Source organism: Rhodnius prolixus, unplaced genomic scaffold, assembly GCF_049639745.1.
Source record: "Rhodnius prolixus isolate KJV_2025 unplaced genomic scaffold, Rpr scaffold_4, whole genome shotgun sequence".
Classification (NCBI taxonomy): Eukaryota; Metazoa; Arthropoda; class Insecta; order Hemiptera; family Reduviidae; genus Rhodnius; species Rhodnius prolixus.
The window spans coordinates 12,256,865-12,282,068 of NW_027411614.1; the positions used below are offsets into that span (position 1 = coordinate 12,256,865).

The 25,204-nt window shown below is 32.4% G+C and overlaps 1 protein-coding gene and 1 long non-coding RNA gene across 6 annotated transcripts in view; one reads left to right on the forward strand and one right to left on the reverse strand.

Moving 5' to 3' along the window:
- The window catches only part of LOC141455504 (uncharacterized), a 57,784-nt gene extending 38,316 nt beyond the window's left edge, over window positions 1–19,468 (forward strand). For 4 of the 5 annotated variants that reach the window (XR_012459313.1, XR_012459315.1, XR_012459314.1 and 1 more), the window contains 3 exons: window positions 16,119–16,262; window positions 16,426–17,296; window positions 18,618–19,468. This is a non-coding gene — a long non-coding RNA (uncharacterized lncRNA). The remainder of the gene's footprint in view (window positions 1–16,118; window positions 16,263–16,425; window positions 17,297–18,617) is intronic. The other variant, XR_012459317.1, reaches the window with a different exon arrangement.
- On the reverse strand, window positions 1,268–12,206 carry LOC141455448 (uncharacterized). The gene is made up of 9 exons (XM_074130523.1): window positions 12,046–12,206; window positions 9,436–9,755; window positions 7,655–7,775; window positions 4,792–4,844; window positions 4,250–4,285; window positions 4,034–4,160; window positions 2,922–3,010; window positions 1,553–1,580; window positions 1,268–1,446 (listed from the first exon to the last, which is right to left on the reverse strand). Exons 1-9 carry the CDS (start codon window positions 12,125–12,127, stop codon window positions 1,400–1,402), a joined length of 903 nt encoding a protein of 300 aa, XP_073986624.1. The 5' UTR covers window positions 12,128–12,206; the 3' UTR covers window positions 1,268–1,399.
- Window positions 19,469–25,204: the final 5,736 nt, after the last annotated feature.

The window sequence follows — 25,204 nt, forward strand, 5'->3', positions numbered from 1 at the left end:
ATAACATCTTAAGCTGTGGTAGTTTGAGTTGGACTTCATTCCCCACCCCCCTCTGAGCAGGAAGAATGCCTTTCGTTTCACCCTCAATGTAACATGTCAAATTGTAGCTGCAAGTCGGTATGCTGTCTATGTCTTGCCAGCGACTAATGACACCATGTAAAACGGCCGGTAGATTTAACAGATTGTTGCCTCCTTTTGTAATCAACACATGTCACAGAGACGGGCCTCTTGTTGTGTTCCTCTCCAACCATCGGCAAACTATCCAAACGAATATTAGTCTCACTTTCTCAAAGAGGGGCTTTTTGACCCTCTACACCAATTTATCCTCTCTGCTAACACATAGTTCTAGACAATATTAGATTCACCCTTTCATTGTTATTCGTCTAACTGTAGTTGTAAGGTATACGTATGGCAAATTAATCTTTCACGCTACACTATCTCAAATAATTTAATAACTTCACACAAAAAAAGGATTAGCACAATGGTTACCGTTTACTGGATTCCATTGCGGAGTTCCCGGGTTAGAATTCCCAGCTGCAGGCACTTAGATTTTTTCTTCCTAGCAGCTTCTTACAGCTCACCGTTCGGTGATAGTCAGTGTAGTCCGCCAGCCGGCAGCGCCCTGAATGTGTGCTGAATTGGTGTTTCTCCTCTACTGCATCCATCTCTTTTTGGGGAGAGTTTTCGTTAGGCTCTATCCCTCTAAGATGCTATTTCATAAAGCCTGGGTAGTCCTTCATATTGGAGAGTTGGTTAAAGAGTATACCCTTCCAATATAATTTAGCTGCCAGATTATCTTAATTTCGGGGCATTTTTTTTAGAAATATCTTTGGCCGACGAGAATTGAATAGGAGGGTTGACGCAGGGATCTCAAGTATTTATAAGTGGGAAATTTATGATTTTAAGAAATGAGAGTCGTATTTTAACTAATTGATTGGAACTGCTTGCAACTTAAAAAAGTGGGTTGAATAAGGTCGATATTGTTAAGATGTACTAAACATTAACCTTTTTTTATCTTTAACTTTTATTTACCTTTACCTTTTATTTGTATTATTGCCTTAATTCACCCTTTATTTATATCTATGACTGAAACCATAATTAATGTTTTTTTGTACCAATTTGTCAACATTTATTTGCGGCAACTAAATCTTTGATTGCATTTAAAATTGCAACAATAGTAGTAGGAGAAAAGAAAACTTTTAAATTTAAATTAAAATTTCATGGGCAATGAATTTTGGGGTACCAACGAGTGTAAATAAACTATTAATGTGCGTTCAAAATGACATCTAATACTAAATATACACCAATATAATTAATAAAAATTAAATTATTCCACAAATTTTGTTCGTATTTTGATTATTGATCTTTTTATAGATTCTGATTCACTTGTCGTAACATCTCAGTTATTTTCTCCTATCGTTTCTCGCAAAACTTTACACTTCGGCTCTGTAATACATTTCAAAATTGTTAATAATTTCATTTTAATGAAGACATAGTGAACTGTACTATACATTTCTTTTATTAATTTATGATATTTTATTAAATAACTTACTTGAAGATTGGTATTCTGTAGGACAATTCTGAAAGAGAAGACAAATAAATTTTAAAATAACCATTTTAAATATTTATTTAATTTCAGTATTTAATATTATAATGATCTATTTCTCAAGCGAAACTTATTAGAGCATACTAATATAAAACTGTGAGATGATTGTACCATTTTTGTTTCCCTAAGTTGTTTTACTGAATCTAAACCTTTTTTTATTCTTTAATATTTAATTTTAATCGACTAAATGTTGATTCATTATTTCCCTAATTTTTTTTATTTATTTATTGGAATTGATATCTACACATTTTTAATGTATTGTTAATTTCTTCTTTTTAATCGACTACTCCCTATTACTTTATATAAACGAAAGTGTTACCCAATTTTATTAAAATTTAGAATTTTTGGCTGCAGAAGAATTCGAGAGCACAAATTACACCGCTAATAACAAATAAATAACTACTCATAATAATAATTCATTTCTAAAAATTAATAGCAGTCCATTTAATTACTTGTAAAGAAATTTTATAATCAAATAATTAGTCAAGTACTTTAGCAATAATTGCCTACCCTAAAAAATATTCACATCTATATACATTTTAATCAATCATATTTAACATTGATGGGAGAACATCTTTATTAAGAATATAATTGAAGGAAGTTACATTACAATTTAATTACAAAACTAAATTAATTAATAATTATGTTATTTTTAAAGCGTAACTACCTACATAAAGCGAAGTAACAAACATTTTACTTGAATAATAAACTTAAACCGACCATGTTTACTTTCTTCTGCTGCGCTAAACTTGCACTTAAATCAGATGTCAAAACCAAAAAAAAATCGGTCATGAATTTTGGTATATGCATTTTTTAATTTTTTAAAATAGTAATGTAAAGTCATTAAAAATATTTTTTTCACCTGTGCAAGAATAGCTCTTATCAAGTTTACTCGAAAACTGTAAAATTGCAGAAAGTTCAAATTCGAAATTTTGTTTACGTGTTACGCGACAATAGCCATAATTAAGTTGATCAATGAAAGGTCACTTTGATTTTCTACAAATATCGCTCCAAAGGTTTTCTTTAAATTTTCTCACTGCTGGGCACAGATGGTTGGATTTTATTAGAATATTTTCTGGGCAAATTCTATTTAGTGCCTTCTGGCGGTACTGATATTCCATTATACTGAACTTTTGATTTTAAAACTGAATAGCATTAATAAAAATATTCCTTTTTAAAATAAATAAGGAACTGGCCGAAAGAGCATCTTCAGAATGTTTGATTTTTTGTAATAGTAATTGGTAAATCAAAGACATTTTGATACCTTTACTTGGAAATACCAAAAGTTCTGAATAAATTTAAAAACTAATTTTACCTGCTCAATTTCCCTCCATAAACACTCAGCTAATTCCATTGATTGTGGATTGCATCTGATGTCCTCTGGATCATTCATCCAAGCTTTATCTAAAACAAAAATTATATAAATATAGATAAAAGATGTTTTTGAATAATAATAAAAACTTACCAAATAATAGTACTATTAAATTTTAAATAAGCCAGGCACTACATTTAAGACATTTGATGCAGATTTATAAAATGAAAATATGGAAACTTTGATCATTTTTCTAAAGTTAGCAGCTGTTCTCTTCTACGTTCTTCTTACACCCAAGTACGCTCCTCTGCATTGCTCGTTAGCTCCTGTAATCTGTGAAGAATTCCTTTTGACATAGACCACGTTTGGTATCCATTGTTAAAGATGGATTGATAAGCTATCAAACACTTTTAATTTTATGTCTTCCTTACTTTTAAAAATAAACATTAAAGATCAAAACTTTTTGTTGGCGAGATATTGCTTAAATTTCATTTAAATCATTCTTTAGAGGAAGATAATCTCTTCTTTGACGTTATTATTGCCTATGAAGGGTACATAGGGTACTTGCAGCAGACATCACGTATTGGCATAACATTATTGTGTTAAATAGCCACTGCTACTTGTTGTCCATGCATTTTTAGACACCCTTATTTAACTCAGTTAACAAAATTTCAAGCCTACTCCTTTTATCTTGCATACTTAATTATCCTCTCTCTATCATTGTTTCATTTTGTGTATGCCCAAAAGGAGAAACATAATTCTCCATTTGTTTCTTTAATTGAAACATATAATTTTATAATTTGGAGGCTCCCATTTTCTAGTTGTGCCAGAACCCTGGTCTCAACTAGTCATATTACTCTACTAATAAAACAGTAACATAGTTTCTGCTAATACATACGAACATGTTTACATAATATTTTACACATTCCAATCATCTATAACAATAATCAATTTTACAAAGTTTACTTCATTTTATTTTACGAGAAGCGGGGTCGGACTGGAAAAAGAGTGCCATATTTTCCAGATAGAATATGTTTAGTTACTGGTATTCCATAATGTAAACAATTTTATTTATGCCGATACAAACCAGAATGTATAAAAGATATCCTTCTTACCATAGTTGTATCCTTCGCATGTCTCTACTGCCCTTAATACCACGGCGCGTATCCATTCTTCCTGGGGCCATCTTCGATCTAATTCATTTCTTATTTGCGAAAAATCTATAGATCCTTCATCATTCACCTTATCAAAATATATATATATATATATATACATTAGAACATATATTATTTTAGAAGAGTTACTTTAGCAGAAAGTTTTCATTAGCTTACCATTTCTCTGTTCTTCATAATGCATTCGTGCATACACTGTTTACAAAAAATAATAATAATAAATAATTAAGGCTTTTCATTAAGATTTATTTAAAAAAAATTCAGTAATCTAGTACATATGTTACTAGTAAATAGAACTGTAATTATGGATTGGAATATGAAAGAATATATTTAAATAAAATCGCATTCTAACAAGAATTATTAAATTCTATTTTAATACAGAGCCAGCCTATTTATTTAGCATAATCCCATTGTTGGTCTATGGGGTCATCTTAGCAATTATAATCATTAGATATCCTAGTAATTTTTAAAGATTATTAAATCAAACGTCTTCAAACATTAAAACTTAGGACTTCAATAAGCTCAGTTTGAAGCAAAAAAAATTGGACTCCACATATTCAAGAAACATTAATCTCAATATAGTGAACACGTATTTTGTTTAAAAAGAAGAAATACAAGAATTGCGAACCCAATGATATTTGAAAATGTAATACCAGAGACAATCTTGAATGCTTTAGAAATTATTTATTTTTAATACTAACGTATACCATTTTTCTTCTTAAATCTTCTTTTTCTTTACAATTAGCTTCTTTACCTGGAATAATATAAAGAAATTGGTTAATTAACAATTAAGAGAAGCTGGTATCTCAAAAATATGTGAATAGTAAACTATCACAAATCTGATACAAGACCCACATTTATTGACAGAAAGAGGTAAAATATTGTACTATTTAGAATTATCGAGTCCTGCGGCAACCTGTTACTATAGATATGGGCACCAACCTGTTTTATAAATATCGTATCTTCTAAGTACTATTATATCTCTTGCTTTATGAGCAAAAACAAAGATATTATTTAGTAAAATCTTTAATAGTAATCTGAATTGCAGATCCAACCATGTTCTAAGGAGCATGTCAATCTCAATATACCTTCAATATGCGGTGATTTTTCTTTTGCTCCTATTATCTCAGAACCATTTTTTTTTAAAGCCAAGCTTGTCAGATTGGCTTTAACTCCAAAAAAAAGGATATATCCGAGGCTTTTTTTATTTTTTCTTGTTTCATAAGAGTTGGATTATTCTCCTTTCTGCATAAATGGAAAAATCTAAGGGTATCTTGCAATTTTTCTTGGAAGAAAGGATTTGCCTTTTTTCCTATTTAGGAATTCGGCATTACAGTGGATATGAAGTCTACATCACAAACAATATTTTTACTCTTGCCTCAAACACTCACATAATATACTTGTTTGCAGTTGTATCTGATGTGCTCACATACTAGCGTTTAGCGAACACAAGTTTTAGTTCATGATTATCCCACTCCACAGAACAATAGTATTATCCTGGTGGGTAAATATGTATACTACAATATCCTAAAAAAATCGCGATTTAGCAAGCTTTGTCTGAAGTAAATGTATTTGTAGTTTTGTTTATAAAATTACCACAATAATTAGTTTGAATATATACCATTTAGCACATAGTGGGTAAGAAGTGATGAAATTAAGAACAGTCTGAGTGCTTAAAATATAACATATCATAAAATAACAGTTTTAAGTATTCTCCCTCCCAAAAAATAGCAGTGCCCTTGGTTAATGTCTTAAATTTTTATTTGCCTCAAAAAGTTAAGGGGCCTAGGCTTAATATATTTGTATGAGCAAATAAGAAAATGTCAACAATATAAGAAAGTTCCTTTAATAAAAAGAGCAATAATTTGATGGGAATTTCTAATATAATTGTTAAATGAAAGAAAAAAAAGAAGAATATTAAAGTCTAATTTGTTGTTGGCTTTATTAGAATGGAGCTTATGGAAACTTTGTAATTTAGCTGCACAGTGCATAGTTCATACATCATTTTATTAACTTCTTAAAGAAACACATAAAGTACCTAAATAATTTAATAATGCATTTAAAGTTTGTTTCTTGTTAAAGATTTATGGCTTCTCGTCAGATTTTTTTTCCCCCCACTTGCAAGAAATTTTAAAGTGTTGATTAACAAAAGTTTAAATACAATTCATCTTTCCATTAATGAAGTAACTAATTTTTACTTTCTCGTAACTGCTGGTTAACTGAGTTCGAAAATTATATTTACAAAATTGAGTTTTCATAAAATATCTAAGCTTTAAGGCCTTTAAGATTGAATAAGTGATATTTAGTACATGAACTATGAAAAGAATCCCAATAAGCTTGAATTTAAGCAAGTATGAACAGAGTTGCTCATAAGTCGAACAATTTCCAAGAGTTCAGGCTTGTATTATCAAAGGATCGAATTAGAACATGCCAGACGAAATTTCTTAAGCAGTAGAGATCCAAAATTTATTATTTTTGTAGATTATGTCTTTTTTTTTAACCAACAGGGCAGTACTGGAGCCTTTACTACTACTGAACGAAAACTGATACTTGTGGATACATTAAAAAAAAAGGATTGAGTAATAATGTTATATTTCTGCAAAGGGAAGCCGTTTATTAATGGTCAGGACGAAATGAAAGGAGAGATAAATAAGATCCAAGAAAAAGTTAAGAAGGAAATAGACAAAAGTCCAAGATGAGTTAGGGCAAAATAATAGGTTCTTGGATCGATCGTATGCATCTTAGCACTTTAGATCCATTTGACGGTTGCTCATTTTCAGTCAAGCGATGCAGATAACCGGCTGTTTCCCACAAAACCTCACAAAACAATCTTTTGCAAAAAGTAAACAGTGCTAGGAAGCTGGTTTAATTCGGGGTATCATTCGGCGTGTGGCAGTGCAGCATTTTTGCTGAATTCAAGAAGACAGAAAATTTCTTCAATTACCTGCATTTTTACCTGAGACTTTACATGTTTTTTGTTTGTTTACTTGAAATATTGTTTAAGTATCCTCACAAAGCCCATTTCTCTAGATAACTCTTTCCCTTTCTATTTCTGCTTTTCTTTAAACGATAATTTTCAGTATTCCATGATATTTTTTTTATATGACATCAAGTTCATCTATGATTTTTTTTTAAATGACTTTTCTTATATTCTTATTGCTGACACGCCAGATAGCAAAGCCGTTAAGGGTATTGGGTTGGATTTCCGATTTAAGCTTTGGAATTTATTAATTATGTGAAATGAGAACATCATTTATATATAAGCTATCAACCTTCGAATACGACAGCTGTGAGTTAGACATAAGCCAGCCTGAAATAAATGTTATTTTTCTGTACTTATTTAAGAAATATATTTTGTATAGGTTACAACTTAAATCAAACTTTATAGTTCTAAAATAGTCCACGATATAAAAGTAACAGAGCTGAAGATTCTTCAGAAGATTTTGTTTAAAATGGTTTTGGTTAATGAAATCTCGCATTTTCACAATTTTCTCGTATAAATCTAGGCACAAGAAGCAATAAAACAGTTTTAATTAAAGAGAAAACAATTTTCTCGATCAATACCTCTTATCTTTCCTCGAAATTTTTCTTTTAACTGTATCTTGCATGATCCCATTATTTGTTTCATGGACGGTCCTCGTAGATCAAATAAGTCACGTAACATTGATCTATGGCCGCAGCAAGTCTACGAATATTGCAAAAATTTGAGGTTATATTTTATATGTAATATGCAGGTAAGAAAACAAAAAAATTAGTACAAGAATTTTAATAAGACTATTTTAATAATATTGATATGAAAAGAATGGACTATCATGTCAATTTTTCAAAATTTGTGTGTGTGTTAAATACCTCAACCAAAATTATCGCATCACTGAGTGTATTTTACGCTTTTTTATTTTATTTTTTAATTTGGAATTTTTATTGTACATATGCAGCAATTTGCTACTTTTATTTGATACATTTACCAAGGCAAATTCGATTAAGGCACTTCGGAAAGAAGTAGTGGGTAAAATGCTATTTCTGTAGTTCAGTTCGGTCGTAACGCTTATATATTTCTTTTGAGGATTAAATAAGGTGATAAATTTCTGAATCTGAAATAAATTCAACAATCAGAATTACATACCTCTTTTCTGAACCGATATTTCACTTTTTTGAGATTTTATAAAAAAAAATTGCTTTAACAATTTGCTTTGAACTTTCTATGCTCATTGCGTTCATGTAGCGTCTTCAACATTTATTGGAAAAATTCCAGGAAAATTTTATTACGCACTACTACGATAGGTTTACCAATAATGTGCCATTTCCGTACAATGTATAATCATAGGCTCTTTGTGTAACTTAAAAAAAAGTTTAACAGATTGTATTTATCATTTTTTTGAGAATTGTTTCGCTTCTATCTATTAGAAATCCCCCGTAGGGGGAAGTGGATTAGCCACTTCTTCAGGGTACTTGGCGTCCCTGCGGGTATCCCAGCCTAACAACATGAACATGAGCAACATATACTGTCATATACCACCAGTACATTTGCACAGTACACATAGGGCAAAGTCATCTGTACAAGGTGGGGCTTATTAGCTCGGAACCGAGGAGGAAACAGTCTCTCACTGACTGATTGGTTACGCTATGAAATCTTTGGATCTTTGAGGCCAAAGGAGATAGTAGCGCAAAAAGAACTAGTAGGGAAAGTCCTCAACCTCTTTAATATGGGAGGTTTCATCTACTAGATCCAAAGAGAATGGCACAATAAGTCTCTTTTGGCTGCGGTGCCGTGGGGCATAGGTCCCACCCTGATAATCTAATCTATTAGAAATTGTAGTTCTGGGGAATAAGACACTCCTTTCAGTCGCCGTTCTTTCAGTTCTTTAAAAATTAAATTGGGTTAGTAAGCAATTATGTTTTTATAAATATGTGTGTGTAAGATACGACCTTAAAAATTGTCGCGATATAATCGAGTGAAGGTTTAAATCAGATTTAATTATTTTCTTTAATGATATAGTAAGTTTAAAGTTTAGGCTTTGGGAAAAACTAAAAAAAAAATGAAATTTCTTGTTTAAGTTTAATCGGTAAGTTAACACACAGTAAAGACCCTATCGAAATAATGAAGCTTCAACTTTTTGGCATTATTCATCTTTTTAGATATTTTGCTCACAAGCAAGAACATTTGGAGATCACTTTCTGTGAAAAACACTTTTTCGTCCTAAATACTTTTCTATAAAAAGTCAAAATCTAAAATTTGCTGTGATCTCAATATATTCCTTAGTTCCTTACTAGAGAAAATGAATAACAAATGCCAAAATATATGTTTTCACAAAACTGAATGAAATAATAAAAGCAAATCACTTTACTTTGTGGTATGGAAGATGTTTACGCTTATGACGACATCGATGATTTGGCCTTTGAGGTTTAGAAGGATCTTGTTGGCCATTACCGGGCATGCCACTATCTTCTCCATTTTCACCATCTTGCTCTTCAACTTCACTAACTTCTGTAACTTCAACTTCTCTAGTACTAGATTCACGTTCAGTTTCCGATACTTCTATATCAGTTTCCGACACTTCAACATCAGTTTCTGATATATCCATCTCAGTTTCTTCTTCCGTTTGCCTTTTAGCTCTGTTATTATTTCTTTGAAAATTAAGTAAATCATCTTCGTCGAGAAGTGGATCTGGAAAATAAAATTTATTTAAATCGATGCATTATAATGTAGAGCAGATGAAAAATTAGATTCTCCAACCTGCCTTGTCCACATTCATTTGTCCCTTCAAAGATTACTTAACAAACTAGGCTATCCTCCAGAAGAAAAAATAGATGTATTTAGATCTCTTTTTGAGCCTGCTAAGACGATTCAATTAGTCAGTACGTTGGAGCCAGCAACTACATATCTTTAGTATTATATTTTGAAGAAATATGAACCGAAAATATATGGTCTTTCCTTAGTACGAGTATAAGGCAACAACTTTAGTTGTTTTGATAAAATAATAATTTTTGAATCTCTGGTCAACAACAACTAGCATCCTTGAGAAAGAAAGTGAAAGTTATTTCGTTTTCCTCAAAAGAAACAAACTTTTCGAAATCTTTTCAACCAGTTTTTCAACTGGGTAGAAAAATAATAGTAGAATTACTATTTTGATTCAGAAAATTCTATTTCCTAAACAAATTTGTTTGCTACCTCCAAAGATTTCATGTGCATGACAGAATTCTTTGTACAACTTCATCAATGTATGTAAGATTATGATTTCTCACGTTTACTAAATACAAATTGTAACTTCAAAAATATGTTGGAAAAAACTGTCGAATGTTGATAACTAGCTGTACCCGTTCACACGTTGCTGTGTTTAACAAAAAGGCAGTTTTGATACCTCAAACATAATTTATTAATGATCAAATGTATACAATACATCGAAATGAAAATTAACAATAAAATTATCCCTACTTCAGAGTACAGTAGTGTCCTTGCAAAGGTAGCATTTCTACATAATGTGAAAAATTCAGTTAATGTTGTTGGAGGTGGTGACATTGCTCTTGTACGTATATTTTCTGATGTAAAATACACACGCTGTCCATTTTCTGCTAAATGAACAACCGTTGGATATCGCTCATGAATGGAAAATGATAAAATACGCCATACGGCCTCATTGCTACTTATGTAGCGTCCCAGTTGATATTGGGTGACTTCATCGTTAGATGCAGTTGTATTTTCCTCTCCAAACACTGCCATATCGCTTCCTTTGTTCACATATTTGCAAATATACTTTATAGCTTTCACTGAATTGCAGTACTCAGCATTTATGTGTGCGTTATACGTTTTTAGTAGTAATGGAGAATATGTTACTACCCAACGATTATCAACATCAATAGTATTGTTGAGTACTTTTAGTTTAATGGATTTTTCACCATCTTCGGTATAATTTATTCTCGTATTAATAATTGCAAAAAACTGTTTTTCATGGTTTTCATGGTTACACTTTTAACAAATATTACTAATTAAATGTTATTTTGATATTTTTGGGATATTTGTTCGGGAGCACCTAGAGCCCCAACTCTGATTTTAAAAAAAATTTGCAAAAACCTTCCCGGGGATATACCTAATAATTTCCCAAATTTTCACGGCGATTGGATGTATGGTTTTTGAATCTATCGAGTACAAACAGACACACATTCATTTTTATATATATAGATTCGAATCACAATCTTTATATTTTGATAAATAAGTTGTCATACATTAAAAAAGCAGATTAGAGAATTCCTTTAAGTGCATTCTTCCACTATGATGTCACTAGAAATTTATCAAGAATCTCGAAGGGAACTGCTAACCCTAAGGAATTGATAACAATGGAACTTTGGGTAGCAGAATTTAGTTTAGGCAGAGATAAAAGAAATTTTAAGCTCAACATGGATATTAATTTATTACACTTGGAAGGAAGTGTTGAATAAGATTATTAGGATTTCGTGAGGTTGATTCAGTAATTGATGATCTTAATTGATGGACGTCCTACTAATTAATGTGTCTCAAAGTTTTGTAGGTTCTTTAGTGGTTTTCTGGTTGTATGATTAATCTTAGAAAAAAGATGTTTAACTGTTTATTTAGGCAAAAGTAATTGAGTGAAGGTTGGAAGAAAATGTTTTTTGATATGAACAGAGTTGGTCTTCCTTATTCGATTGAAGGCTTTCCTTATACTAATATTTGTTGGCTTTCTTTCGCTTATGGAATATTGGAGAATGTTGGGAAAGACAAATACGGGTAGTCTTGACGAAGTACTGATATATAGAATGTATAAAAAGGAAGAGGTATCTTGATAAGAGACAGAAAATTAAGTAACTTAAAATTCGAGATTTCTATCATTTCCACTTCACTGAAAGTGAAGATAATATTTCTATTTTTCAATTCAAAATAATTTATAGGAAATTGAAAAAATGATTTGATCAAATTCAACACGCATTTTTGATATACTTACAGAATTTAGAATTGTATTCAGCAGGTGTACAGATAAAACAACTTAGCAACGTTGTGATAACCACAATGTGGTTTAACTTCATTATTTATATACTCTACAGTTACAATATAATAATAACACTGTGTCTACATATGTCCGTCAAAACCATATATACTATACTCACATCCGGACCATTATTTATTATGTTACATAGATATATATTTTTTTTTTAAGCGCCACAGTAGCTGAGTAGTTATTGCCAGGGTCCGCAAAGCTATCCGTATCTAGCATTAGTAATAAAGCTGGGTTTGATTCCCAGTTTAGGACTCGATTATTAAGTGAACTAGCTGCCCGAATTCGTTCACGTTACATGAACAGTAATTTGGATGTAAAGCCTAACTTTTAGAACCTATTAGGAACGTAGATTGTAGAAAAATAGGGCACTTTCAAAGGAATCTATCCCACTCTTTTGCCCAGAATTACTTTGTTTTACTGGAAAAGTTTTTCTCAAAAACCGCTATTACAATTTTTCTAGATATTCGATTTCATAATTGTATAAGAGTAGATCTAGAACTTTCATTTGTTTAAAATTTAAGAAAGTAAGCGTGATTTGATGAATAAAACTAACAATTTTCCTGCATTTTGAATTCAAAACCATGTCTTGCTCTAAATTAGTGAATCAATAGAAGTTGAATTAATTCAAATCACATTGTAGCTCTTCTATAACTTTATTTGTACGCGGGTCGTTTGAAAAGTCCGTGCAAAGTCAGAGAGATAGCACTACTGGCGCGTATCGAGGTTATGTTTAGTTAGTAGCATCTCTTGGAAGAACACACCAAGTTTCAGCCAGATCGGTCTATTTCTTTCTGTTTGGCATTCGTTTGAATCGAGGAAGTCGAGTGATTTTCAAAAAATGGACGAAAAAGAATTTCGTGTGTTGATTAAACACTACTTTATGAAAGGCAAAACGCCTCAGGAGACTAAAGAGAAGCTTGATAAACATTATGGTGACTCAAAATTTTCGGAGTCGCCATATGGGCACAAGTGACGCTGAACGTTCTGGACGCCCTGTTGAGGTTACTACTCCAGAAATCATTGATAAAATCCATGATATGGTGATGGATGACAGAAGAGTGAAGGTGCGTGAGATTGCTAGTGCTATGTTAAGCATACTGATATGCTATATCAGTATGTGGGCATCTCGAATGAACGGGTACATAATATTTTGCATCAACATTTGGACATGACAAAGCTATCCGCAAGATGGGTGCCGCGATTGCTCACGCTTGACCAAAAACGAAATCGAGTGAAGTGTTGCAAGGACGGTTTGCAGCTGATCTAGAAGAATCCGCAGGACTTTAAGCGTCGTTTCGTCACTGTCGATGAAACATGGATACATCACTACACTCCTGAGAGCAAAGAACAATCTAAACAATGGGTTACCAAGGGGGAATCTGCGCCAAAAAAGGCGAAGTCCGTTCCTTCGGCAGGAAAAATTATGGCGACTGTCTTTTGGGATTCACAAGGAATAATCCTCATCGACTATCTGGAAAAGGGTAAAACTAATACAGGTGCATATTATTCATCGTTATTGGACCGTTTGAAAACCGAGCTGCAAGAAAAACGCCCACGATTGGCCCACAAAAAAGACCTTTTACATCACGACAACGCACCAGCTCACACCTCAGCAGTTGTGGTCGCAAAATTAATGGAAATAGGGTTCCAAATCGTTTCACATCCCCCCTATTCTCCAGACTTGGCTCCCTCGGACTACTATTTGTTCCCCAATATGAAGAAATGGCTGACGGGAAAAAGATTTTATTCAAACGAGGAGGTGATTGCAGAAACGAATGGCTATTTTTCAGACTTGAACAAAACTTATTATTCGGAAGGGATCAACAAACTAGAGCAGCGTTGGACGAAGTGTATAAGCCTAAAAGGAGACTATGTTGAAAAATAAAAAAGGTTTACCCCAAGAAATTAAGTAGTTTTTATTTTTGCACGGACTTTTCAAACGACCCTCGTATCATTATTCAACCATCAGGGGAGCTCTAGAAGTAAGAGTCTCCCCGCTAGAACTCCTTAAAATGTTCACCTTCAATAAATTGTTCGTTGTAATGTGAATGTAAAATTATTAAGAACCAAAAATTCCAAAGTTGGCGAAATTCGGTTGAAGACATCTTGTTTTTTTTAATTTAAAGGTGTAAAAATAATTATTCAAAAAATTTAATACAATAAATAGATTTGAAATAAAACAAAAAAAGGCAAATCATTTACAAAACAGTGGACAAATAAAACAAATTAAGGCGCATTTTAAAATAATGAAGGGGGAACAAATTCTAGAATTTTATTTTATCATTACATAACAAGGCGCCAAGTTGGTTATCACGTCATAAAATTAGATTTGATAACATGATGTCACTTTGAAAGTGTAACTAACTACGCCTTAAATCTGATGCAATATTACCAAATAAAAAAATGCTATTTTAAAATTGAAAACCTATCTATTATAATTTTTATAATGTTTTCTCAAAGTGGAATCACAACAATACATTAAATTTTTAATGTTTAATTAAAGTTTCATATCTCTGAGAATATGTAATGACTTCAGTAGTAAATGATAAATTCTAAATTGTATCCACTGATATTTGCAAGTATTATATAACCAAAATCAGTAATTGTGACTAATTTTGTAAATCTTAATCTTGAATTTGGTTTTAAATATTAAAACGTCCAGAAAGCAGATGCAAACCGAATTAAAGTTTAACGTTCTATAATCTTTAGTTCCCCTTGCTCACGCTCAAGCGTAATCTTTCTAAAAGTCTTTTTTCTTAAAAGAAAAGTAATAAAACTTAATTTCGAAAAGTAAACATAATATTTTTCATACATTAAGAGAAAATAAATTGTAAAAGCTAAAAATAAATTTTTTTTGAATTCACATGAGGAAAAATTGCCTCTGATATAAGGAAAAATCGGAAAACATTAAATCAAGTTACAAATTACTTTATCCTTTTCTAAGAAAAATTACTTTAAACTTCCCAAGGGAAATAAATTGCTTCTTTTTTTAGGCAGAGCACTTTTTTAATAAGTGACTCTGCAGAAAATTTTATATATATAAACAATAATCTGGATTTTACGTTTAAATTCAATTGTGATAATAACAATTAAAGACCTTCAACAGTTTTGCCTCGACTTCCTGCCAACTAAACAGGAAGTAATATTATTTCCTATCAGTATGTCATCGTAAAAATTGCATGAACAATTTGTTTATAAGCTAAACAATGACTGTAAAAGTCAAACAATCTGAGTGGTTCAACATTCAGTGTGTATTAATGCTCCAGCGCTTACTTTAGCGAACAGCAGCAGATCTGCGAATATGATCGAATCTTCACTCTAATTTCTGTAGTTTCTAATTCACAAACTTACTGACGGAAATATTCAGCTCAGCTGAGATTCTGAGTATATTAATACTAGTATTAAGGCGAGATTATAAAATTGGATGCACTATACTTTGTTGGAAATAGGCCACCAATCCACCTACTGTTAACATGGAAATGGCCAAACCTTTATAGAAATTATTGAATAAAGAAGCACTTTTGAACAATATATTTCCATCTAATTCGGAATTGGTTAAATAAATTAAATTCTTATCATCATTATAGAGGAGTTTGTACCGTAAACTCACTTTAGAGTAGAGCCTACTTTAACTCATCTTTAGCGCTCCTCAGCATGATCTTTTTTTTTTTTTTTTTGTTCTATAAAATGTTCAAAAATAAGTAGCAGACCTTTTTTGTCGGGCGCATCAACTGCTAAGAATATTAGCGCCTTAAATATCAGAACTGTTTGTAAAAGTTGTACATAATTTAAACAACATTTTGCTGTTGTTTTTGTTTCTTCAATTATGTTTCGAACTCGTTTTTTGGAGGGCATCGGACACGTTTTAAAACTTGTTTCTCCTTTTTTCCAAATATATTTCTGCTCTCATCATGTCTACGATACGACACACGGAAGTGTACTACTAGAGGAATAATATGATAAGAGTAGAGTATTTACTAACACATAAAAATCAGTAATTAATATAGATATCTTTGCAGAATCGTTTGGCAAATAGAGAAGTGGGAATCAAGGCTTTTCGTCAAAACTTTCAAGATTTATAAAAAAATCTTTAATTTATCTTTTATTACGTTATTAATGTGATGCGATAAATATCAAGTACTCCATCACAAATTAAAATTAGGGTAAGTAAATTGAGAGTGAGTGAACGTGGGAATGTATTTTAGGTAGATTTGTGTGATTGTATTTATTTGGATGAAAGTATTTGTATGCACGAGTCTGTTCGTTATTAGAATGACTGTTTTAAACGTTTGATCTGAATGATTTTTTTTTTTTTTTGCACTGTAGGGAACTATTCCTCTTTGGCTAAGGGTTAATATAAGACAATGGAATAAGGATAGTGGATATGGACAGTACATTCCGTTACAGTAAAACTAGTGTAGGGTCATTGAGAAGCATTGCCAGGTGCGAAGGACCTTAGTTATTGAGCACCTTTAAAAAAGTTTTTTTTCAATCTGTAAGTTATATTTTGGAGTAAATCACTAAAGGCTGAAAATAAGATTCGGTGGCACTTCGGTTGATCAAGATTGACCACATTTTAAAGTGACACACTGAATCCTTAGGCGTGAAATGTAAACTTTTGGCTAATTTACTCCCTTTGTTGAATATGTTTATCACACTCACACCAGAACAAGTGTGATTTTTTTTTTAAAGTAAAAGGTATGTAAGTTTGTTTAAAACATCTCAAAAACAAAATATTGAACCAAGTTGAGTAAAAGTATCTCTTCAACAAAATGTGCAATTTTAGCCATCTGGATAATGGTAAGTAAGAATTAAAAATTGGGAGTCCAAAAAAGTGGGTAATGTGCAGAGTTGTAGAAAAAGAGAAAAAATGGTATGTTTCTATCAGATTAAATTTGGTTCGAAGTTTTAAAATTAAAAAAAATATTAAAATAAACATTTTGCTGCATTAATTGCGTCGTACAAATTGTAACATGAGAAAAAAACAGTTCTAAAATTGCGATGTTATTGAAAGCATTACATCATCTTGTTGAAAACACACGTCACCATTATCAAGTTATGACGTAGGCCGAGTGGCTACTATATAAGAGGAGGGCATTACATTTCTTTTCAGAATATTATTCAAACTAACAAGCCACTCTCAAATTGTTACCTGAACCTTTTTGAAGAAAGAAGATCAGGAAAAAAAAAGAGCAAGGTAATTTTTATTATATTCTTACAATTATTGCAAATATTATTTTATTTATTTATTCTTTCTCTCTCCATGATCAATATAATAATATCCAACAGTGAAGAGATTGGCTAAGTGGTAGCCACGGTATTCAAGCGATTAGAGGCAAGGCCTGCAAAGCTAAGATGGTATTGTGGTACTGGGTTCGATTCTCGGTCTAGACCTTGGATTTTATTTAACGGTTAATAAAAGAATTTAATAGTGAAGAACGTTTGCTATTCGCCTCTGTACAAGACATTTAATTTGGCTGTAGGATGCAAAGTCTGCCTGAAAAAATAGGCATTACTTTATTTTATTACTGGATTCAGACGCGGAGATCCCGGGGTCGAATCCTGCTGCTGATCCTTAGTTTTCCTCTTCCTAGGCGCTTCTTACTGTTCACTGCCCGGTGATGGACAGTGTTGTCTGTAACTAGGCAGCGCCAATGAACCCATATGAAGAAGCGCGATTAAAAAAATAAGTAAATTATGTCAAATATATTTTAATAAAGTAAATTCGTATGCAGAAATAGTTTTTTTAAAAACTAATATGTAGATAACTAGATAGAGGGGATAGATCTGAAATAATAATTGATTGGCTATACGATCTGCTATCACGAAGTGGAATGTTTATATTTAAATAATCCACAATATTTCATTTTAAATTATTAACAACCTATAGAAGGTCATCTCGAGTTGTAATTAAAATGACTCATACAACGAAAATAAATAATTTAGCGATAAAATGACTGATGAGGGCCCTCCAAAACTAATCAGTTTTTGATAAAGTAATTGAATGTTTGGCCATTATTACAATATTATGCTTTGTAATGTTTCCTTTTGGATTCAAAATAAATAAAAAAATTTATTGGTTTGACGTTTCGGAGTATTTTGCGTCCATTTTTAGGAACTGGGGAAGAGTTTGGTGAATGGAAATTAAATTAATAACGATTTCTGTTCTCAAAAAATTGATTCTAATCAATAATTACTAAGCATTTTATCAGTTTTTCTTCCTATTTTTGCGATCCACAGAGATTTATGTCTTATCTGTTGATTACAATCACAAGAAATTAAAAAATAATTCGTAATTCGTAATATTATTTGAAAGACTAGCTAGCCAAAGTATCAAACCTCCGTTTAGTCCCACACACCCCGGCTCTCATTTCTTCCTTCTTCTTCTAGCCGTCAGAGTACCATACTGAATTGCCAGTCACTGGAGGTTAAATATTGAATGAGCAAATATTCAAGATTTAAACCATAATCCAGTTCTTTGTGCGTAGAATTTTTACAGATGAGAATTTCTGTTTTAGGTTAAATATAAATCGTTTTATTCACGAAAAGCTCCGACCGCAATTGTAGAAACCTCTTAGTTTTCACCGAACAAAAACCCAAAATGGCTTCAGGACAAGAAACTGGTGAAGAAACTAAAATACAATGTTGCTGTTGTATTTGTGTAAATGATACGTGTGATGAAACATGTATTTGTGAAAATGATAAGTGCAAAATGCGCTTAAGTAAAATATTAAAAGAACAAAGTTCAATAAAAGAAGGAGAGGAAATAAAAGATGTCAAGGAATGTATTTGTATCTGCACGTGTAATGACCAAACATCTTGTGTATGCAAAATCTCTTGCTGTGGAATTGATAAGCAATTAGACTGTAAATGTACAGTTACTTGTAAATGTGCGAATGGGGAACAAGCTTGTAAAACAACTGATGGTAAAGAATGCAATAGGGCTTCTAAGGATGAAGATAAGAACTGCACTTGTAAGTTACTTTGTTGTAAATTAAATAACGATGTATCATGCAAAAATAGATGCCAGCCTTGCATGATTGTTTGTGACTGTAATTGTGCTAAAAATGATGATAATACAAATCATGGATGCATTTGTACACTAAAATTAGATTGTCAAACTGCAATTTGTTGTAAATGAAAAATTTCTAGCACCGATTAAAAAGAATTTATTAACAACTGTTACCATCAATGCAACTGTAGAAATAAATGTTTAGAAGGGACCTCAGTACTTGAGTAAATAAAGTAGCCACTAAATAATCTCTATTAATATGCAATCATGCTGATTATGTTTTGGAAATGGGGTTTATTTCCTACAATATGTAGAAATGGTGAAGGTTGAAATTTATAAATAAACAAGTAATCAAAAGTTATTGTTTTTCCTTAACATCCAATTGCGCCTCAGCCTGTCATTTCACTGTCAGAAAATTGAAATAGTTTTCTTCAACGAACATTTTGTTTCCTTCCAGCAAAGAAATTAGCAGTTTTGAATGTTTACTAATTTAGAAAAGCGGTCAGGGTAACCAAAAGGCTAGGTACAAGTCAGCAGGCTTGAGAAATGGTAACGAGGCAGATTAGTGCAAACATCGGTAAGTATTAGCGACCTCTGGCTTGAAGAGATCAGGCAAATTAGCTGAAAGGCAGGGATAGAAACTACATCATCACAAGGAGAGAAAAATTAAACGTCTAGAAGCGAGAGTCCGACAAATGGCTGAATAAGGTCATTATTCCTCCCTATCTCTTCAAAGAAAAAATGGCCACTAGGGTCTCCGAAGCCTCCGTAGGGAGGTCCCCCATGAGAAACCATAAGATTACTTAAGGAAGAAGATGTAAGGGTAGAGTTCATAATTAATGTATGAATAATACGAGCGTGAGAATGGGATGTACTTTAAAGTAAGAACTAAATGTTCATTTTGGAATTTTTAATTGAATTTATCTTCTTAAGGGAATGTACTTCCCCGCTGAGATTGTGTCCATCACCGAACAGAGAGCAAGAAAAAAACTTATAGGAAAGAAAATCTAAGGGCCAGGTAAGCTGGATTCGAACTCGGTGCTATTCGCATGGGAATCCCTTAAGTGGCCCTTCTAAGCCTTCCTTGTTTTAAAGATCAAAGTAGTATTTTCGGTACCAGAAGTACCAACTACGTAAAAAAAAATATATACATATATGGCAGAAAGCGCCAGCGAACTTGTGACGTATATTATATCCAAGGTTCGTTACCACTACACCAACACCCGCCCCTTAGTTTCCTTATTGATTTTATTGTATAAACACAAGCCGGTGAAGTCACAGTTACTTTGTTTTAGTACAAGAACAAAGAGCACGCTTTATAGACATGCCTTGGTTAAAGCCGCTACTAGGATTGTAATATTGCCTGAATACCATTAGGTGGACAGCTCAAAGGCAATCCATGGCTTGTTAACTTGGATGTTCATACCTCATTTTAGATTATGTATTATTCATATTGTAAATACAATGGGCGAGGATGGAAGAGTGCTTACTGGTTACGGTGGAAGTTACTGGTTGGAATGCTGTTATCTCTGGTAGTTGATATTCTCTAATGGCGTACATGTGCATTAGCAAAGTACTGCATGTTCACTGATAGTAAAGTACTTTGTTCAACCTTCTGGTAGATTTATTCACTTCCTAGTGAAAACCAATTAATGATGTTTTTAATCATTCAATGTGAACACTGCTATGACTTCCCTTATTACTTACTACGTCATCATGTATTTTCTGTTTCAAAATACTGCAATCATTACACTAGGGAACTAATAAGTTTTCTAGTCTGGGATGCCCTTTCTTTTGGGTCTACGGTTGCAGTCGTAAGCAAGATTTTTTATGAGTCAAAGTCAAGTTCCAGTGCCTTACTTTCCTAGCAAAAGATAAGAGTGTTAAGTTAATCAAAGCGTGCGTACAATGCAACAAATAAATCCGTCCCACTAACTTCTCTTATTTTAGGCTAATAGCAAATTGCCTAGTCATGATGGCGAACGTATAACACGCGTGTAAGAGGTAATATGCCAACTCATTGTGGCTTACAAGCATCGTCAGAGACAAAAAATTAATTTATAATTTTAAATAATGACAGATTAATAAATTGAGACCCCTATAACTCCCGTTCTAAACAAGATATTAGCGTGAAATTTTGTTCCCATATACACTACAATTTACTCAGTTATGTGCTACAGTTTCATGTGTTCTGATCCATAAGTTGAGAAGATTGTGAGAGTTGAAATTTTTTTGGGTCATAGCTAGCTGCAAAATTGCGCCCCTATAGCTCGATCAGTAGACAACAGATTATTGGTGTGAAAATTTGTGCTGTTAAACACCACAATTCACTGAGTTACGTGCAACAGTTTCATGTGTTCTGATCCATGAGTTGGGAAGATATAAAGAGTTGAAATTATTTTGGGTCATAGCTTGCTCTGAAATGGCTAAATTCCTCTCTTAAACAACATTAACATTTTGGCATGAAATTTTCTTCACTTATTCACTATACTTTACTCAGTTATACACTGGTACTTTTGTGTATTGATCCACAAATTGAGAAGATATTGAAAGGTGAAATTTTTGTGGGCTATAACGTGCTCTAAAATTGAGCACCCTATAACTCCCGTTCTAAACAAGATATTAGCATGAAATTTCGTTCTCTTATACCCATTACCCATTACTCAGTTACTCAGTTGTGAGCTGTAGTTTCAAATATCTTTGCAACTAGACTGTAGTCGGGCATTCTATGGAATAGCCAATTCACTGTGTGCGCTCTAATCGCTTACACATGTTAGGAGGGTTAAATGTGTTGCTTAAAAGTCCCGGTTTAAGGAAACCACTTCACTTACTACAGATTTAATTGAAAAAGATTGGTGTTATTATTTTCCTTAGTTTGTTTTATCACTTTAATCTGCACAATGTTAGTAACATATTAGCTATGATACCATTCTTTGGGCGTAGAAAGTGTGAAATAGTTCCTTGAGAATTGCAGTAAAACTGGGTTTGGAGTTTCTTGATTTTTTTGTTTTGTTTTCAGGGAAACTCAGACTATTTTTAAAATAGGATATAATCTCACATTGCTTCCACTTTGCTAGGAGTAAGCAACATTCATTTCCTTCCACCAACTGTTACAGTTGAAGGAGGAGAGCACATATGAGTCCCGTCAATCACACTTGATCGTATCTTTCTACTCGGATTTACAAGTAGCTAAAGACAGTAAATTATTGCTACCAATAACTTTGTAAAAGTGTCTTTTCCTTGATCCTGAGCCGTACCAAGGAAAATGCATTTTCTCTTAGATAAAGAAGAGAATTGGCTTTAAGCTAATAAATTTGAGACTTAACCCAGGGTTACATTATAATTCTTGACTTAATCGGGTAATTAATACACTATCTTAATTAGTTACTTTATCTGCCCACATAGCAGAAATCTTTTATAGTGTTTAATTTGCCTTCATTCTTGTGCTTACTTTTCACGCTCACCTTGTTCAGTCAATTTTTAAACTATTGTGACCTTTTTAGGCGACGAGACCATTATTAATAAATTCATTTCTACTTTAAGAATCTTTTAAAATTTAAAAAAATAAAAGGTTTTTAATAAGTTTTAACGAATATTTACTTGCTTATTTATATCATAAAATTCTTTTTACTTGCTTGCAGTAAAACTGACTGATTACTTGATTGACTTTCCATTTTCTCTTATTCCTTCTGGTAAATGCTGGAATTACAAATCCTATCCAAGAATTTCGTCGTAGCCTTAGAATAGTTACTTCTAGCGAGGGATGTGGTGTTCATTAAGAGGAATTTTGATAATTTTTTAGACAAGACACTCATCCATACCATAAATAGAATTAGAATCCGTGTCGCCTTGGTTAGAATAACCCAAAAGATTCCCATCTTAGGTTGGGTACAACTCCCTTGTTAATGACCTGATTTTTTAGTTTTTTATTTAGTTTATTTTTTCGATGATTTATGTACGTTTTGCTTAGAATCACGGGCCGCTAAGAGTCTATTAATAAAAAAATTGAAAACTTTGCTAACCTTTTTCCCAGATTTTATATCAGCATTTATAGTTGCGATATCAATAACTAATTTTTAGATCCTCGAGATGCTTTTTCTTCTGTACATTACAGTTTAATACAAATGTAACTATATAAATAATTAAGTTGCGAATAAATAATCAAAGTATAACTTGTCGTGCAACAGAGAAACAAGTTTCTGTTTAGGTTGGATTATTCGAGAACTATTTATTTATACGTCTCCAACAACTTTGCCACACTAATCTCAAACAGTTAGGCCATCAAAAGGAACTTAGCACTTTAGTTTTCCTCTTTATAGTTTCTAATTTGCATGAAATTAACATTTAAAACTTATACTGTTTATTTTACAAATTAATTAGTGCATTTAAATAAATAGATTTCTAAAATAGTATATTAAATAAACGGGAAATAATAGTAAAACTTGATGATTGTATGCAAGTGTTTAGGACATTAATTAAAAGTTTTTATTCGTTTCCGAAAGTTGGCTTAGCTCTGCGATTCATACCAAATTTTAGATTCGTATTTCATTGGAAATACTTTTTTGAAATCAACGTCCGGAAAAGTGATTTAAAAAAACCCTGAAGTGATCAGTATAGCTTAAAACCGAAAAATTCCTAGAAAAAAAGTGTATTACTTTAGGGTACAACCAATAGATCGACCGTAGATTTTAAAGGGAATGGTCTATTAGAAGACAGCTCCATTGCTTTGTAGAAGCACTATTGTAGCTCCTTTAGGTGACAGGGTTTATACTATTAATATACGATATTATCGTACATAGAAATGCGTGAATGAGTATGAATATCGTGCATGTCGAAGTAATCGAGTGAAATACTCCATTAGATTGGGTTTGGTCAGAATGGTTATACTACTGCGAGCCACTGTTACACATTCCTTACTTCAAACTATTTAGTATTTAGAGGTTCTTTTTTTTTTGGTACGCGAGGGTATTATCTTGTCTAGCAACATTTATGTCCTTCAATTCGAGGTAGACTTCCAGAAGAGACGAACGCGTAATTCCATGAACGCTGGAAGATGAGTGTATTTAAATTGGGTATTGTTACGAACATCTTATCATCCCGGTCGAGGTTCCTTTAAATAACGGCTTGTATTTTTAATCTTTTGTCTTAAACTAGTTAAAACTGGTGAAGGAGCCCAATTATGTTGTGCTGGGATTATAAAGGCCTTCAGAGTCCCATTATTTACTGGTCACTGATTTCTCCAGTTAATATTTCATAAGTAGCTGCAAGTTTCTGCTGCCAGGAGTTTGAGATAGAATAAGAGAACTTAAGGTCTGTCCAATGGTTAGTTTATTGTTAAAAATGCAACTAAGTAAGTTGTACCCAGTTACGACATCAGTGCCTCAATTTATACATGGATTTCACTCTCAATGGCGGTGGTAAACAAAAGTTTAAGCAATCAAAATATTTAAATAAAAAGATATTAAAGCTCAGACAATCTTTAAAGTTCAGAAATGATTTTATAAAAGTTTTACTTACGAAATGCGGAACTTGATTGCGTGAGGAGCGATGGAAAGCTGATTATGGGGCCGAAGGACTGAAGACTGAGCCTGTTGCTGGTTACTTTTCTTTCCAAAATACCTTCTCTTTTTTGTGTGACAATGGGCAGCTTGCTAGCAACTGTGGTTGTGAAACGTACCCTTTTTGACGTCACTTCATACCTCTCTTTCTTTCTGACTGTCTAAAAGTGTTCCTCTCTATATTTATAATGTAATATTTTTAATAATAACTTTTTAAATTGATACATTCTGCTAAATTTTGTATTAAATGATTTTCTAATTGATTTGCGGCTATAACAAGACACAGAAGGGACAAATGCAACGAGATTTAACGAAGGCAGAAGATCGAGTACTGCTAACCTGGTTTTATTAAGTTGGAGAGTTCTTCCTAAATGAAAATAGTTAGTACCTACTTAGACTCCATTAGGAGTTATGTTCTAAATCTAATTTTAGATGGACTGTTCATATTTTAGTGGGTTTACAAGTAAAAGTCGCTGGCCAGATGGTGAATGACGATGCCAAAAAGCAGATAAAAAAATAAGGCCGCAAGTTGCAT